Raw genomic sequence first — 16,995 nt, forward strand, 5'->3', positions numbered from 1 at the left:
ACACCCATGTCCACTGCCCCTATGAGACTTGAGAAGCAAAGGGAAGATGCTCATGGCCTGCTGTGCTGTGAGTAATAGTCTTTTGTCTTGTGTCTTCTTCCAGCATCCATCAAAGTGTGTCAGGATAACCTGGTAAAGTGCAGGTAAAGTAAAATCTCTTCATTTCTTGATAGACTTTGGAAAACACAGTAAGAAAACTGAAATATTATGTAATAGTAATGATTTAGTCCACTTATTGCAAATCCTTCTGTATGATTTCATTATTCTTCCCCTTTCATACTATTTTAGTTTTTTCTAGCATAGTTGGGAACAATTGATGAATAACAATAAAATAATTCCTAGGATGGTGAAACAGGAAAATGTTTTGAGAAAATAAGCTCACCAAGATCCATTATGTATCTTAGATTTATAACATGGTACAATAGACCCATGTGGTATTTGCAAGACAGAATCAATTTTTTCTCTTTGAAATATGAGGAAAAATTCTCTTTATTCTTCAGAAGATATTTGAAAAAGAATAAAAGTAAAAACAACAACAAAAATCAATACTTACCAAAAGGAATGGAAAAACCAAGACTGGGTCCAATTGGTACAGTAAAGATTAAATCACCCTTTTAAAGCTCTCCATCTTTTATCATCTCAGAATCCTCTTTATCTGTTTAGTGCCAAATTTCTCTTCCCCTGGAGCCTTCCTGGGGGGCTGGGGGGGGGGGAGTCTGATGATGACAGTTCACGACACATGTACAGCACTGCCTGTGAGAAGACTTGCTTCCCACTCGGCCCACACTTTGAATGGGGAGGTGACTGAATGGTAAAGAGCATGATGCTACAAAGGGGATTAACTCAAAAGTAGTACACGGAGAAACAAGAAATGAGGAAGACAGGTAATCGACATAACCTTAGTCACTTTGCCAAAAGTAACTTGATTAAATAGCCAATTTTCCCAACATATTGATGTACAAAACAACTTGTTTTGTAACTGTTCATATAGTTTCCAAAAGTGTTGTTTTAATAAACTGGCCAGTTTGTTAAAATTTGTTAAAATCAGAGAATTAGCCATTTGGCAAATTCGTGACTGGGTAAATTTGCCCTTGAAGTTAAGTCCAGCAAATTTAAATTTTAGAAAGATTCTTGAAAAATTAAGGAAAACAGTGTCTGAGAAAGAATCTTATAACTGGTTTAGTAAACTAGAAAGAAGAAATACTGGAGACAGAATACATAATACTTTCGGTCAAAAAGGCATGAAATTAAGTCAGTGGAAATGAATAGGACTAAATCCAATAGGCATGAAGACAAAGTAGCACCAGGCTCTAAGAGATGGACCATAACGCATGTGGACAATGGCCAAAATCCGTGATTTCTCAATCACAACTGCACATTAGACTTATCTGGGGGAGCTTTAAAAAAAACTGAGTCCTACACCACAGGTCAACCAAATCTGGAGGTTGAACTAAAATTACTAGGATTATTAAGTAAGATCTGTAAATCTGTATGTCTCAGAGCTACCATCTGAAACAAGTGAATTAAATTTTGTAGGTAAACTTCACATAACATAGAGTGTCTAGACACATAACTTTTGTGGTGAAACTCACACCAAAATTCAAATGTCCTGATTAATAAGCCTGAACTTTCTAGTCTATACACTGCTTCTGTGACTGCTGAAGGTAACATACACATAAAGGAGGAATATTTTTAAAAATTAGAAAAGGACTTTCCCTTCCATTATCTCATTTGTTCTTCTCCACAAAACTGTGAGATAAGCAGGAAAAGTATTGAGCTCATTTTATCGATAACAGAAAAATTAGGCTCAGAGAAGTTAAATGAGTTGCCACCGTAAAAGAGCCAGGGCTCACAACCAAATCTTCTAACTCCCAGTCCATCAAATTCTAATCATTCTCTCAGAAATTCAGAGGTCACCTGCCTTTTGCCTTTCCCTCTCACTCAACTGTGAACAAATACACTCTTCTCCAAGACTAAACCCATGTCTAATGAGGAGCCTTGAGGTATCATAGAGCAAAACAAGTTTTGAGTTAGAAATGATAGAGAAATACAAATGATGAAAATAGGAAGTTTTCTGAAAAAATGTAAAGGGAGTAGTTCAGAGACTCAAGATGTTTTGTCAGTGAATCTATACTTAATGTGTTTTAGACAGTCTGGTTAACATCTGATGACAATGAAACAAGTCAAGGATGTGTTTCAATGGCCTTTGCTGTGGATAGGTAAATAGTGAGATGACAGTGAAAACATTTAAAAAGCTCCAGAAAACCATTTATGTAATACAGCTATGCAAATTAATTAGGAACAGAGCCTGAAGAGAATAATGAGGGAAGGGCTATTTTGATGGTTTGGCCTTTTACTGTTTGATGTTCAAATATAATGTAATTGGGGGCAATGATAGGTTGAAATCGTTCACTAATGTTAAATAATTAATGTAAGACCACTTTGGATATTTATATTAATAGTGCTAATAGTGACAATTTATGCTCTCTCCAGCCTTTCATCTGAGATCAAAGTTTATTAAAAGCCCTAAACAAACTTTATAAACACTTGTGTAAGTAGAATTAGGTTGGTATGCAGATGCAGAAAGTAAAACAGACCAACTGAGGCATTTAATATCACTGAGCAAGCTCAAGACAGAACTAGTAATGCAACCTAGGAGCACGGCAACTCTTTTCTTCAAAATTCAAAAAGAAGAAAATTATTTCAAAGTTGCTTTATAAAACCTTACCAATATATTGAGGGCATATTTTGACAATCCTACATATGGCCCATTAATGTCAATGTCCTTTTTATAAGTCCACCCTTCTTGCCCTACTCAAGGTAAATACAGGATCTGGCTGTTGATTTCCTTCCTCTTCATTGTGCACATTCACCAGACACTTATAAAGTGTTCTTTACTCATGTCTTCATTACTCTCACCAATCACAAGAGTATGTAGAATGGAAAGAACATGGTGTCACTAATCAGGACACTTGAATTCTAGCCCTGGTTTTATCACACTTGGCAATTCATAAACTTCTTTGGTCTCCTGACTGCTTGTCTGTAGGGAAAAGGTTTTGAAAAGGATCTTTAAGACTCCTTCCAGTTGTAATGTTACCTAAAATGTGGGATTCAGGACAGTTGGGACCTAACCTGCTGCACACTGAGAGGTATAAACATGGTAGAGATTAAACAAGTATCTGTTATATAATATTGTGTGAGTAAATCAGGTACATTATTTGATAGCAACTATTGGTAAGTTAGAAATTTTGAAGACCAGATTTTTAATTCCTCCTAGACTAGACTAGAGCCTACTAAGGAGGGGACCTTTCGCATATCACCTAGCCCAGCCCAATCATTAAAAAAATAAGAAAACTGAAATTTATTTATTTATTTATTTTTAGGAAACTGAAATTTAGAGAGATGAAACAACTTGTTCAGAATCATGTGTCTGGCCATGGTAGATATATGACCAGAACCTAGCTTTTCTCTGAATCAGATGCTATTTTTACCATATCACCATCATTTAAACCAGGCATGTAATAATTTTCAGCTGAAACTTAAAACTGGTTAAAACTAGATACACAAAATGAAAATACCCCAAATCAGCTAGCTTTCTATTTAAAGGCTACTTCAAAAATGTAACACACTATTCCCACCAAGCATATATTAAGGGTATAATACCAATATTTTGTTTTATGGTTAAGTTAGGATCTTAAAAAAAGACTTAATATACTATTGTTCTGAGATTTCACCCCCATATGTTCTCTTCTAGAAAACAGGAAGTATTCCTTCTATGTATTATATTTTTTCAGAAAGATACTTCTATTGAGTTTTGTAATATACTCTCATATTATCTTCACAGTATAAAGCAAGAGTTTCTTATGGAGAGAATGCACTATGTTATTGATAGTAGTTAGAGCAGGGCTATGAAACACCCTGTCTAGCAAGGCAGTGAGGTGGGCGGTATGACTACCTATCAGCATCAAATATGAAGCCATCAGTCTGGCCTCCAAACACTGAGCAATTCGATAATATCAAATCCATCTGCTGGTGAAGCTGTATTCATTATATAATTTCTCAATGACACTTTCCCTATGTCACGGTATTTATGAGAAACCTGACAGGGCTGTAAGAAACCATTTTTGCAGGCTGAAGGAAGTCTTACATTTTTAAATTGGTCATCACCTTTTGCCACAAGGTTGCAACTCTGAACACACAGCTTATTTGTCTGAATAGCATTTTCTTTGCTTGACCTTAAATACAGTCATGTTTTAGAAATTTAACCCTTTGAAGATGCCCCATTATTGGAAAACATACATATTTCAATACTGACGAATGTAGAAAACAGGCTCTGTGTTTCAGGACAAGGTGGTGAAAGGAGAATGTCTAGATTGTTTCAACCAAGATCCCTCATGAGAGATTCATGAGGATATTTCCGTTTGCCCTCAATGCGAATATACAGAAGGTAGACTAACATTAGAGCAGTGGGAAACTTGGCAGAACGGGCTAGGACAGGGTTTGTGCAAAAACTTTTTCCGGTTTCAGTTTGAATGGGTTCCCAGGAAGTGTCAAGTTCGAACAAATCCAAAATTTTACAATGTAGCTCAGCCAAAACTGCTGAGATTCACCTGATTCTGGGTCAAAACTGTACAGAGCACACTGCGTTTTATTTGGTGTAAAGCCAATTTGACTGAACCTTTCAGGCAACTTCAATGAGAGGCTCATAGCCTTGGCAAAACCAAAAATGAACCTAGCCTGATCTTTGGTTTTGAAACAGCAAGTTCTGGCTTTACAAAGAGATAAAGGCAAGTTTTACTTAGCTTTAAGATTCTTACAAATACTTAGAAGAAGCACTGCAAATAATTAACAGTTATTTGGCCAGATTTACATACTTGAGTCAGTTATTTCCTGAGCTTAACCAGGACACTTCGGGAAGTACATTAACTCTATTGGCACCATATACTCCTAAGTGCCATAAAGGAGAATTTGGTGTTCTCACAAAGAATGGTGGTCCTTCTTCAACAACGTATGTGCTTGAAGAGTGGATCACACATGTAGGAGGATGAAGCACAATTAGTGCTGGCTCAAGTGGGAAGGAAATAATTAAAAATAAAAACTCCAACAGCAATTGTCTACTGTAATGGCAGACATGTAAAGGAAGGATATATAGCGTGACTTGGTGATTTCCACAGAGACACACTGGCATTCTCTTGTACTCTTGGACACCAAGGTCTTGAAGATCTACTGGTGTGCATAGTTCAAATTTGTAGTATTAGCTGAATGAATCCTTTGGAGGTGTGCTAAAGGCCCCAACAGTTAAAAAAAAAAAAAAAACCAAACCATATTTCCAAGAGTTTTCCAGTGTTGTGCAATTTTTTTCTCAATATAGGTAAATTTATGTATATATTTCTCCATATTGCTACAGGTTAGATTTATCCTATCAGTTATACCATCTCTTTTAGTACACACTGAAAACAAGGGAGATTGGATTGTTTTAGGTCACTTGGCTTTGAGAAGCGCATTAAATAATGACAAATTACAGCTATATTATTATACATTTGCTCTAAGTCAATGATTTTCAAAATTTTGAGTAGATACTCCCTAAAATATTTTTAAAGCTATGTATATCCCTTACCTTCCACCCCCACACATACATTTTTAAGTTTTCTAAACGTTTTTTATCATAAATTTAGGTAGCTGCAAAGGATGAAATTTCTGGAATATTGTAAATACTGACATTTTCAAATAAAACTCTTATATTACTCGTATAAACTTACCCAGGAAACTTTAAGTACCTCAATAATTTGTTACCACCATTTATCCACTGACAAAATAACTAAATAAGATCCTCCTTAAAAGACAGAAATTTTATATTGTTCTTTTGCCCTTTGAATTTATTTCCCATCTATTTTTCCCAGCAGACTTTTAACCTAATATAAAAAATATTTATGCTTGAAAGTCCTTTTTATTGGCTATCCTATCATACTTCATCTTCTCTGTAACAAAAATGTATATATACAGAGAGAAAAATTAATTTCTAAAACGCCCCGTGACCATAATGCTCTGTTACATATTTTTATAGCTTGAATTATCATTACAATATTAGGTCTATTAATATTTTTGAGAAAAATTATTAAATGTAAACTATATAAAGACCTCAAAGCTTCTAAAAGTATTTCCCTTAATGGGATGGATACTGCTTTCTCTTCTCCTGTACTCAATTAGCTCATGTACCCAAGGGTAAGTGCTAACTTTTAAAAATAAGACAGGGTTATATTTCATTTCTATTTCTGGGTGGGTTTTTTTTTGTTTGTTTCTATAGATTTAATCACTGAGAAATCTTGTTCACATAAAAAAGTACATGAGAATGAAAGTAGTTTGGTTATAACAATGTCACTCAATTTCTTGAATGCCTTCCTAGTTTTATGGCAAAGATTACATAGTGATCTGTCATCAAAAATTAATTTTAATGATCAGCTCGATTAGGTCCTCTTTCAATTTTGTTGAAAGCAAAGAATCAGAAACCACTTGACTCGCCAAAGGACTGTAATGTGGTTATTAAAGTCATCCACTTTCTGTTTTGGAAGGTATATGAAAGAGGCTTTATTTACTACCATGACTTGTCAAATGATTACAAGTGTTCTTCTTTTGCTTAGAGGAATTTCATTGAATTCTACATATGCAAAAAGTATTGAGAAAAGTAAAAATCTTGCTACTGTTAATACCATTCTAACAGCCTAAATTTTTAATACTTTCATTTTATATTAACATTAAATATATTTTCATCAAAACCTTAAGGGTTGCAGATTGGCAAAGCTAGTCCTTATTGTCAAACCAATCAGCCAGATCAGGCTTGCTTTTTGGCAGAAAAAAAAGTCTGACTTCATTTCTCAATTCTATAAAATGTGTAAATGTGCCCTCTGTTGACTGCCTTTTGAATTATAATTCTAAGACAGATAAATAAATAAGACATGGAGCCAGGCCAAAGTTTGTCACCTGGATGAAATAAGACACTTTCAAGTATTTCTTTCCAACAATCAGTTTTGTTTTCTAGGGCTATACATTCTCTGATCATAGTAGGGTGGTAAAAGAGGTAAGGTCATATAATTGTCATTACTCTCCCTCAACATCAATCAACAATTTATGTTGATTTCAGAACACCCTCTTCTAATACCTCATATATCGAATAAAACTCTTTATCTTATCAAAAATATATGTATGACTAAGAGGAGCAAGGAGTGTTACCTTAGTGACTTGATTAAAGACGACATGAAGTGTCCCTCAAGTGTCCCTCCTTTGGCACCCTGAAATGCCTCGGGGAATCTCCCATCATGGAACCCAGGAGAGGTGAAAGGTAGGCCATTCTTTTGTAAAGTGGAAAGAGATTGAATAGGAAAAGTTGGCTTCTTCAAGCAGTCATTTTAGGACTCTGCTCCAAATGCCTATAGAAGCTAAGGACTTAAAGATGAATTCTCTTAAAGCTATTGGCATCTCAAGATCCCTTGGAAAATATTTGCATACTCTTAGGAGTGTACTGCTCCAGTTTGAAGACTAACTCACCAGCTATCTTTGAACATTACCCTCAGGGACAGCATGAATTATTTCATCATAAAATTAGGGGAAAAAAAAGTTCTGCTAACACATTTCCATTCCCTCTGTTTTGGCAAAACGTGTCACAGGCACAAAAGACTATGTAAAATATATACATGAAGTTTGAAGAAAATGACAATTCTTTGTCATTTTAATTAGCATTTCCCTGTTTATTAATGAACCTGAATATGTTCACATATTTCTTTTTCAACTGAAATTCTTGCTCATATATTTTAACCTCTGCTTTTTTTTGAAATCTGGGTTGTTTCTCTTTTTCTAATTGCTTTGTTGGCAATAAAATTTGGATGGATATAAATTGATTTGGATACAAATTGCTACTCAGCTATATATTTTGCCACAAATATAGTCTAAGTATGCTTTTCTTTTCCCTCTTTTTATGTTGCCTTTTGACTTACAGAAGTTCTTAATTTCAATGTGGTCACATCAGCTAAATCCTTTTGGATCTTTTTAGAGCTTTTTATATAGACAGTAACACTATTTAGAAAATAATGATAGTTTCACTGCTCTGGCATGCATAGTATCTAATAGAAGCTGTGGAATGGGGCATCCTTTTCTTGTTCCGGTCTCAAAGGAGGACTTTCAAAATGCTAAGGTAAGGTTTGCCATTGGGTTTTTTTCATATGATTTAAATTAGTAAATTCTCTTTTATTCTTAGTTTGCTAAAAGGTTTTTGAGGATGATAATGATATCATGAGAGTAAATGCTTCTTATTCATCTACTGAGATGACCATATTAAATTTATTTCTCCTTAATCTGTCACATGGTAAATTACATTGATTGATTTTCTAATATTAAACCAACTCTGAATTCCTGGAATAAACTCAGTTTATTCATGATGAATTATCCTTTTAATACATCCCGGATTTATTTTGCTAATATTTTGTGTATAATATTTTTGCATCCATGTTAATGCATGAAAAGTCCCTTAATTTCCCTTATTTATACTTTCTATGTCTGGTTTTGTCTCGAAGGTTATGCCAACTCATAATGAGTTTGGCATATTCCCTCTTTTTCTAGTTTCTGGAAGAGTTTTTATAAAATTAAAATCATCTGTTCCCATAACATTTGGTAGAACTTATCTAAAAATTTATTTAGGCTTGGTGGCCCTTCTGGAGAAAATTGTAATTGATTAAAAAATGTTGATGATACTTATTATTTTTAAAAATTTACTTATGCTATATTATTTCTTCTTAGTTCTGGAAAATTGTATTTTTCTAGGAATTTAGTTATTTCTCCTAATTTGCAAATGTATAATTGCAAACTAATTCACAATACCCTTGTATGTGGTTAAATTTTCAATAGCTATAGTTACATCCACTTTTTCATTCTTGTAGTATTCATTTTCTTTTTAAAGATTTTATTTATTGATTCATGAGACACACACAGAAGCAGAGATGTAGGCAGAGGGAGAAGCAGGTTCCCCACACAGAGCCTGATGTGGGACTCGATCCCAGGACTCTGGGATCACCGGGATCACGACCTGAGCCAAAGGCAGATGTTCAACCACTGAGCCACCCAGGCGCGCCCCGTATTATTCATTTGTATCTTTTTTTTTTCTTCATCAGTCATGCTGGATATTGGTCGTTTTTGTTCTTTTTAAAAAACCAGCTTTGCTTTATTAGCCCTGCATGTTGCATGTTTGTTTTCTATTCATTATAATCCTTTCTCTATCTTTTCCTGTCTTTTGCTCTTTTTTTTTAAGGTGTTTGTGTCATGCTTTAATTTCTTATGTTGGGTGATAAGCTCATTTTTTATCTTTCTTTTCTTATAAAAGCATATAAATCATTAAGTTTCCCCATAAATACTACTTTTGCTGTAGCATTCATATTTTATAACACAGTGTTGCTATTATTCAGTTCTATGTATTTCAGAATTTCTACTATAATTTATTTTCTGACTTTGAGTTGTTTAAAAATTTACTTTGAAATTTCCAAAAGTTGGGCAGCTTGGGTGGCTCAGCGGTTTAGCACTGCCTTCAGCCCAGGGCGTGATCCTGAGGACTCAGGATCAAGTCCCATGTCAGGCTCCCTACATGGAGCCTGCTTCTCCCTCTGCCTGTGTCTCTGCCTCTCTCTCTCTGTCTCTCTTCTCTGTGTTTCTCATGAATAAATAAAAATAAAATCTTTTTTTTTAAATAAAATCTTAAAAAAAAAAAAGAAATTTCCAAAAGTCTATGGCTTATCTGATTCTCTTTTTTTGAATCCCAGAGCTAGTTACATAATTCTTATCACTGAATTCTGGCCCGGAAATGGATAGACATAAAATATGCAAATTCTAATTTCTACTAAAGGGAAGTTATGTGCTCTCCCTTTCTTTCTTTTGTTCTGTTACAATGCAAATATAAGGGCTGGAGGTGGTATAGGTGTCTTAGATCACAATGGGAAGCAGTATTTTGAGGAGAGACAGAGGAGCAAAAAGACAAAAGTAGCCTGGGTTTCTGACACCATGTCTGTCATAGAAACCATATATTTGGATTGTTAGACAAGAGAGAAATAAATTTCTATCTTGCTTAATCCACTATTACTTTTGGAGTTCTCTATTAACTAAAGTCACACCTAACTCTAATATGAAGGTGTGTGATTATCATAGTATTAATGAAAATGAAATTAAAGACAGATTGGAGAGTCGACATGAAAAACTCCATCTGTATCTCCAGTCTGAATTGTCTTATATTCCTTTTGAGCTTCCTCAAATGACTTACTGCACTGTCTCTATCTCCTCTTCACCCTTGACCTCCTACTTAGCAAGTTCACTAGTTCCCTTCTCTAAACAAGGGCATCCATTTAACCCTGCCTTTTTGGCACCAAGTGCCCAATCCCTAATTTTTGGAGCACATTTCTAAAGTTGCAATATCTCCAACATGCACTTTCCTCTATTCCTACCCGCAGACTTTCTCCACTGCACTCTGCCCTGCACGGAACTACAACATTTGCATTCCTACACACCACATTTACTGCTCCACAAGCCCTGATAAGAAACCATTAGTGGCTCCCTATTGTCTAAATGGCATGCTACCACTTTAACTCTTGTAGTAGTAGGTAACTGACAGAATGCAAATAATTTTTGTTCACAGACATGCAAAACAATGTTGTCTGGGAGGTTCAATTGATTTTCTTCATTTGGAAGAAGCCAGTTTTGCATCAATTTTAAATTCCCTTCAGCACTATAGTACCTACATCTGTGTGGCTCTTTGCTCCTTTAAGTCACTTGTAACATATTTCTCATTCTCTCATTAATTAATGAGTTAAACACATTTGTCATGATTTCAGTTCGTATTTGTGTAAGAGCCATGATTTCATAATTTTACTTTTTTTTTGAAAAATATTCTTTTAACAAACTGTTTATTCCTTACTATCTTCAAAGTTTGATTGCAGCCCCAACATGGGATGCTTTCTCTAGCTCTTTCTGCCTGCAACGACTAATTCTTCACATTTCAGCGATGAATCTAATCTCCTCCATCATGTCCTCGTTCCTACAAAATGCATCGTGTTTTATTCAGGTGGTGTAGACACTGTATTTTTATCTTATATAATTAATTTATTTACATGTAAGTAACTTCTCTCCTCAATGAAAGTACAGGTTCCTTGAGAGAACTGATCACAGATTTTTCTTTTCTTCCCTTCAGCGTCAACACAGTGCCTTATATAATATCAAATAAATATCCACTGCTATGTCTTATCCACGGCTCATCAACTGGGGCTATCAGTCGAGATTTTTTTTTTCCAGGTTTTTTTTTTTTTGGGAATCAACCTGCTTTATTTTGGCTGAAAGCTGGTTCCTTCCTAAAACTTCACATTAAACTTTAATGAGGATCATAAGAGCTTTTGTGAAACATCAAATAAAGTATAATACTAATAGGAAAGGCTAGGGAAAGAAAATAAATTGATGTGCTTCTGGGGAATTTTTCCCTCAACTACTGAACTGGTTTCTGTATCTACCTCTATTCACAAAAAGTCTTATGTGAGGGTCATATATGCACAGTTTGGCCTTCATTCTCTCCTTCTACAAAAGCTTATACATTGTCCAATGTATATAAGGAGTTTTTGATAGCCTCTGGGATGTTTTTGCAAATAAAATGGAATTTCTAATCCAAGAAGCTTACCTGCTAGTGAAGGAGAGGGAAAAGTTGAGGAAGAGGAGAAAAGTGGACACATGAACGTGACATAAGCATTTGGATCACTGGTGACAAGCCAAAAAATCAAGGTGTTCATATTGAGGAAAAGACCATCTTATTTTCATGTATTGTAAGTACTGAACCTTTCAAATCTCCTAATGAAACAATGAAATTTCAAACTTTTACAAATTTCTAACACCATAACATACATCCTGCATTCAACACTTTTTATGTTAATACCAACCCAACCAAATGTAGACCACCAACACTTTTATATGGTTTAAGTGCTGAGTGGTGAGAGACAAATAAATGATCTTGAGATTACTTTCAGCATATTTGATTTTATGAACTATAAAACACTCTACCAGTTGAATAGTCTACCAAGTGTATTAAATCTGCTGCTTATAGTGCCATATGAAGTCAAAGAACTTCATAATATTTGAACATTAACATTATTACTAAGCATTTTCATTTTTATGGTTTTACTTATGATAATTATTTCAAATTAAAACCATCTTGAGAAAACTGCTACTTTAAAAAACCTCGTCCATTTAATCAATTTTATTTTACTCATGATGATTTTTTATTTTTACCTTAATTCCTAAAGGAACCCTCAGAATAAGGCACTTAAAATCATACTCCATAGTACTTTTAGTAAAGAGATTATATAAATACAAGACTAACAAATGCTACTAAAATTTATAGGCTTCTGGTTGTTGTTTGTATAATTTTCAGTTTTTCACGGCATACTGGTATAATTAAAATGATTAAATAAGAAATAATAAGCAATCACATAATGATAACCTAACATTTGTTTGGCCCTAATTATTTTCACATATATTTTGCCTTTTAATTCTCACAACAACCTGACAAAGTAAGTTTAATTATTATTATCATTTTTACAGATGAAGGAATCAAGAAAGAAATGACTTGCTAAATGTTGTATAAGTGGCATTTTGTATGCTGAACCCAAGTCCTCAGTCTCAAAATTTCTGTTTTTGTTCATACTTTTAAAAAGACCATTTAATTCACAAGCCAAATTCTGTTGGCAAGACACCTCCTAAGGGTAAGTAAAATATATGTGGAAGAACACTAAACATTTTATTCACCTACAATGTCATCATACTGAAACTGAGAAGGTCAGTGTAATTTCCAAATGGCCCAGTTAAATCTAAGGAATAGATTATTTATCCACTAGAGTCTGGACACTGTCAATCAAAATCACTTGCTTACACAGGACTAAAATGTGCTCCATTAGCATCTTTCCATTTCTTACATTCACAAAATAAATATTTTATTCTTTATTAGCCACATTGTTTAAAGGTTTCTTATTTTTTTCCTGTTCATTAAAAACATACAAAGAAAAAAGAAAAATCACCACTAGTCCCAAGTCATTCTTAATATTTTGTGTGCTTGCTTTCTGAAAGTCTTTTTTAACACAAAATATTCAATATTTGTATCATACTGTTTATATACCTGTAGATTCTACTGCCCTCTCCCCCCATATAACAGCATGACAATATTTACTTTTGAAAAATATGACTTTTTATGGCCGAATAATCTTTCATCGTAAGGTGGTATCATAATTTATTTTACAATTCTTCCAATTCACGTGGTTTTTATTACAAAAAGGTTTATTTATAAAAGTAATATAGTATTTTATAAAACTTGAGAAAATAGAGAAAGGAATGAAATCACAGTCCTAACTTTGGTCTAACAAGTCACTTGCATGAGTTTTGCTCAGTCTCTTCTATTCTTTCATTTATTTACTTATTTATTTGAGAGAGAGCATGCTAGGGAGCATGAGTGAGGAACAGAGGGAGAGGGAGAAACAGATTCCCCACTGAGCAGGCAGCCTGATGAGGGGCTCAATCCCAGGACCCTGATATCATGACCCAAGCGGAAGGCAAATGCTTAACCAACTAAGCCACCCAGGTACCCCAGTCTCTTCTACTCTTTATTCATATGCCTATCACTGAAATACACATGATTTTTTTTTCCAATTTGTTTTCTATTATAAGCCTTTTCTATAATCATAGTGGCATGTTGGGTGGAAAGTCCACACTTTATCTAACCATTCATTACTATATTGTCAAACAATAAGCTGCCCCCATTTTTTCCTAAAATCATTTAAAATAAATAATTTCACAATAAATATTGCAAGTGCATAGTCTTCACATTCATGCATCTTAACAAATTTATTCTCTAATGCTAGACTCCTACAAATAAGGTTATTGAGAAAAGGCTGACCAGATTTTAACATTATTTTGGTTATTTGGGTATTGGTGAAAACAATACACAAAAATACTGAGGTTGAATATCTGCACTTCAAAGTATAAACAGCATCCCAATCTCAGCTTTTGATCAACCAGTCCTTTTAGTGATTGGGAAATACAGATGCAAATATATAGTATATTGATTACATTTAAACTGATTACATTTTCCATAGATTAGTACATTTTAGGATCATCAGTCTTAAAAGAGCAGTGAACACTTAAATATGTACATTTTTGCTTTTTTCTCTTTTTTCACTTCAAAAATCTGTATCCACATACCTTTCAGGTATAGTTTAGTTTATTTTCCCCTTTGAATCCTAGATGTAGTTTTAGAAATGCTTTCTGGAACTGCTTCTTTTGGGGAGTGATCTGAAATCCCCTCAGGACACAGCAGTAATTCTGACAGAAGGAGAAAAAAAATGCCCCAACTTACCGTTTCTAATGCATTTACACGGTCCTGCAAATAAAGCATAATGCAGAATTATTAAAACAAAGCTATTAAAAATCACTTCAAGTTTACTCAACTTTCAGATTGTCTACTTATCCTCTATTAATAATAATGTTTTTGAAAATCTTAAAAAATGAAAACTCCTACTCAGGATGATTTCTACATTAGAGTCATGAAAGGATCACTGTACTTATCTCAGTTAGCATTAGGACTGCAAGGTTTAATGGTAAATATCATAAACTCAAGTACAGTGAATCACTTTTGCATTGGCAAAATTATCTACTTAAGGACTTATAAGTATTACATACGTTTGAATATATGAACAACTAGATGATAGTAGTGACATAAAAAAAGACTAGCACACATACCAGCTCTCAGATACACACCACAAAGCGTGATTTGGAAAGTAAAGTTCAGACATGAAGAATAACTCAATCAATTAAAATTAAGAAGTAATTTGTTAAGTGAAACAAGACAGGAAAAATAAACAAGAAAGATGTTACATGAAGCCAATCTTGAAGCCAGATGGACCTTCTTCATCTATAGTATCTTTGAAGGTTTCACAGAAATCTGGGTTTTAAAAAGGGTAACTGACAATATGGCTAAAAAGCTGAACGATTAAGTAATGGTTGCATTCTCAAAACGGATCGCTGGATTCTCAACTCCTTTCAGAGCTGACAACTACATACAGGAAGTCTTTACCAATCAAAAGAGACTGAATTTGACAGAGGTGAGTCTAAAGATTTAAGAAAATAGAAAGCCATCTTTTTTGAGAAGATCAAAGCCACTTTTCCTTCTCTTCTTTCATTTTAAGAAATGGGAGGAGATGTGTGAAATCTGGATTTGCTTTTTGTTTAATCAAAATAATCATTTGTCCTAAGAGGCAAACGGGGAAACTGCTAGAGAGAGCTATACTCATCTCGGCTCTCTTGGAGTCTTACAGGGACTGAAGTGGGACTCAGGACACTTAGGAGCAGCAAGAACTTGGCACTCACTGCCATACTCCCAGTCTTACCTAACATAGAGAGGCCTTGCCTTTGAGGACTTCCACAATCTGACCTCATACCCTCAGACTGGGAAACTGAGTTGAACATTTCTACCTTTTAAACATTTTGCTATCTGGGTACACGTTAAATGAATATATTATGCAAAATCAGCCCAAAGCAGACTGTTCTTAGCAATATAATCTGTTTAATTGCACACTCCCAGTCTTACCTAACACAGAGAGGCCTTGCCTTTGAGGACTTTCACAATCCGACCTCCTATCCTCAAACTGGGAAACTGAGTTGAACATTTCTACCCTTTAAACATTTTGCTATGTGGGTACAAGTTAAATGAATATATTATGCAAAATCAGCCCAAAGCAGACTGTTCCTAGCAATATAATCTGTTTAATTGCATTTTGTTGGCATACTTGAGAGAACTTCACCCGTGCCCCCATAATTTTCATGAAATAACTGCTGTTTTGTTGGTGACTTGTGTACTGTCACTTTTGAATGCTTCATAATAAATGCATATGATAATGCCTCAAGGGGGCTTTGATCTATTGTTACCAGGCATCTAATTCACAGTCCATCTGGGACAAAACCATTCAGCAATGCTTTATCATCCTTTGCAGATTGAACAGAAGAACCTCATTAGATACCTTACAGAGACAGAAATAGCCTTTGGGCAGTATCACATTTATGTGAACCATCTTGGAAGGCTTAAAATATTTACAGCCACTATTTGGGCCTTAAGTTTCCCCCATACTATATATTTATGGGCTCATATTATTTAGGATTAGCACATTCTCAAAGCAAACATACTAGTTTTTTGTTTTTGTTTTTTTTTTTTTTTCAAACATACTAGTTTTAAAAGCACACATAAACTAGCTTGAAATCAGAGATTTCATATGATGTCAAAACAGCAGAATTAAATTTTGTCTGTCTTAATTCAGATCTCAGTGTTTGGCAAAGATAAACTGATATAATTTATGTATCAAGGTCTTCATTTTACTTGAATATTTGTTACAAGATTTTAAAAGAAATACACACCATTGCAGACTGCATCTTCGTATCCTCACAGAATTTATGTAATGAAACCCTAATCCCCAATGTGAGGGCATTTTAGAGATCGGACCTTTGGGAGATAATTAGTTCATGAGGAGTCCTCATGATGGGATAAGTGCCCTTATAAGAAGTGACACAGAATGTCTGTTTCTCTTCTGCTCTCTGCCACGTAAGGATATGATGAAAGAAGATGGCCATCCACAGCCAGGAAGAAGGCCCTCGCCAAGGACTGAATCTGCCAGCATCTTGATCTTGGACTCCTTCCTCAGCCTCCGCAACTGTGAGAAACGTTCGTTGTTTAAACTACCCAGTCCAAATAAAAAAATAAAAAAATAAAAAAATAAAAAAATAAAAAAATAAATAAAAAAAATAAACTACCCAGTCCATGGTAATTTGTTGTAGCAATCCATGCTGACTAAGACATGTGCCTAGTCTTTAAGACTATGAACACAAATGATCAGAGAAAACTCCATTTTGTTAAAATATAAAGATGAAGAAATGATTTACTCCAAT

The 16,995-nt window shown here is 34.4% G+C and overlaps 1 protein-coding gene and 1 long non-coding RNA gene across 26 annotated transcripts in view; one reads left to right on the top strand and one right to left on the bottom strand.

Moving 5' to 3' along the window:
* The window catches only part of CEP128 (centrosomal protein 128), a 394,735-nt gene that overhangs the window by 37,555 nt on the left and 340,185 nt on the right, over window positions 1-16,995 (bottom strand). For 15 of the 19 annotated variants that reach the window (XR_013386591.1, XR_013386592.1, XM_077910222.1 and 12 more), the window contains one exon: window positions 14,417-14,440. The exons of 1 other annotated variant lie outside the window; for it this stretch is intronic. Coding sequence is in view for 15 of the 18 variants with exons in the window: in XM_077910222.1 (XP_077766348.1) it covers window positions 14,417-14,440 (24 nt within the window). In the remaining 3 variants the exon portion in view is untranslated. Of the gene's footprint in view, window positions 1-11,695; window positions 11,863-14,416; window positions 14,441-16,995 lie in introns of those variants that run through there. 3 more of the 19 variants (XR_013386590.1, XM_077910234.1, XM_077910235.1) reach the window with 3 other exon arrangements.
* LOC144320980 (uncharacterized) overlaps window positions 1-16,995 on the top strand; it is a 61,690-nt gene that overhangs the window by 36,561 nt on the left and 8,134 nt on the right. For 3 of the 7 annotated variants that reach the window (XR_013386597.1, XR_013386599.1, XR_013386596.1), the window contains 6 exons: window positions 104-143; window positions 8,112-8,185; window positions 10,957-11,092; window positions 11,219-11,837; window positions 12,613-12,773; window positions 16,657-16,762. This is a non-coding gene — a long non-coding RNA (uncharacterized LOC144320980). The remainder of the gene's footprint in view (window positions 1-103; window positions 144-8,111; window positions 8,186-10,956; window positions 11,093-11,218; window positions 11,838-12,612; window positions 12,774-16,656; window positions 16,763-16,995) is intronic. The other 4 variants (XR_013386602.1, XR_013386601.1, XR_013386598.1 and 1 more) reach the window with 2 other exon arrangements.

Source organism: Canis aureus, chromosome 9 (assembly GCF_053574225.1).
Source record: "Canis aureus isolate CA01 chromosome 9, VMU_Caureus_v.1.0, whole genome shotgun sequence".
Classification (NCBI taxonomy): Eukaryota; Metazoa; Chordata; class Mammalia; order Carnivora; family Canidae; genus Canis; species Canis aureus.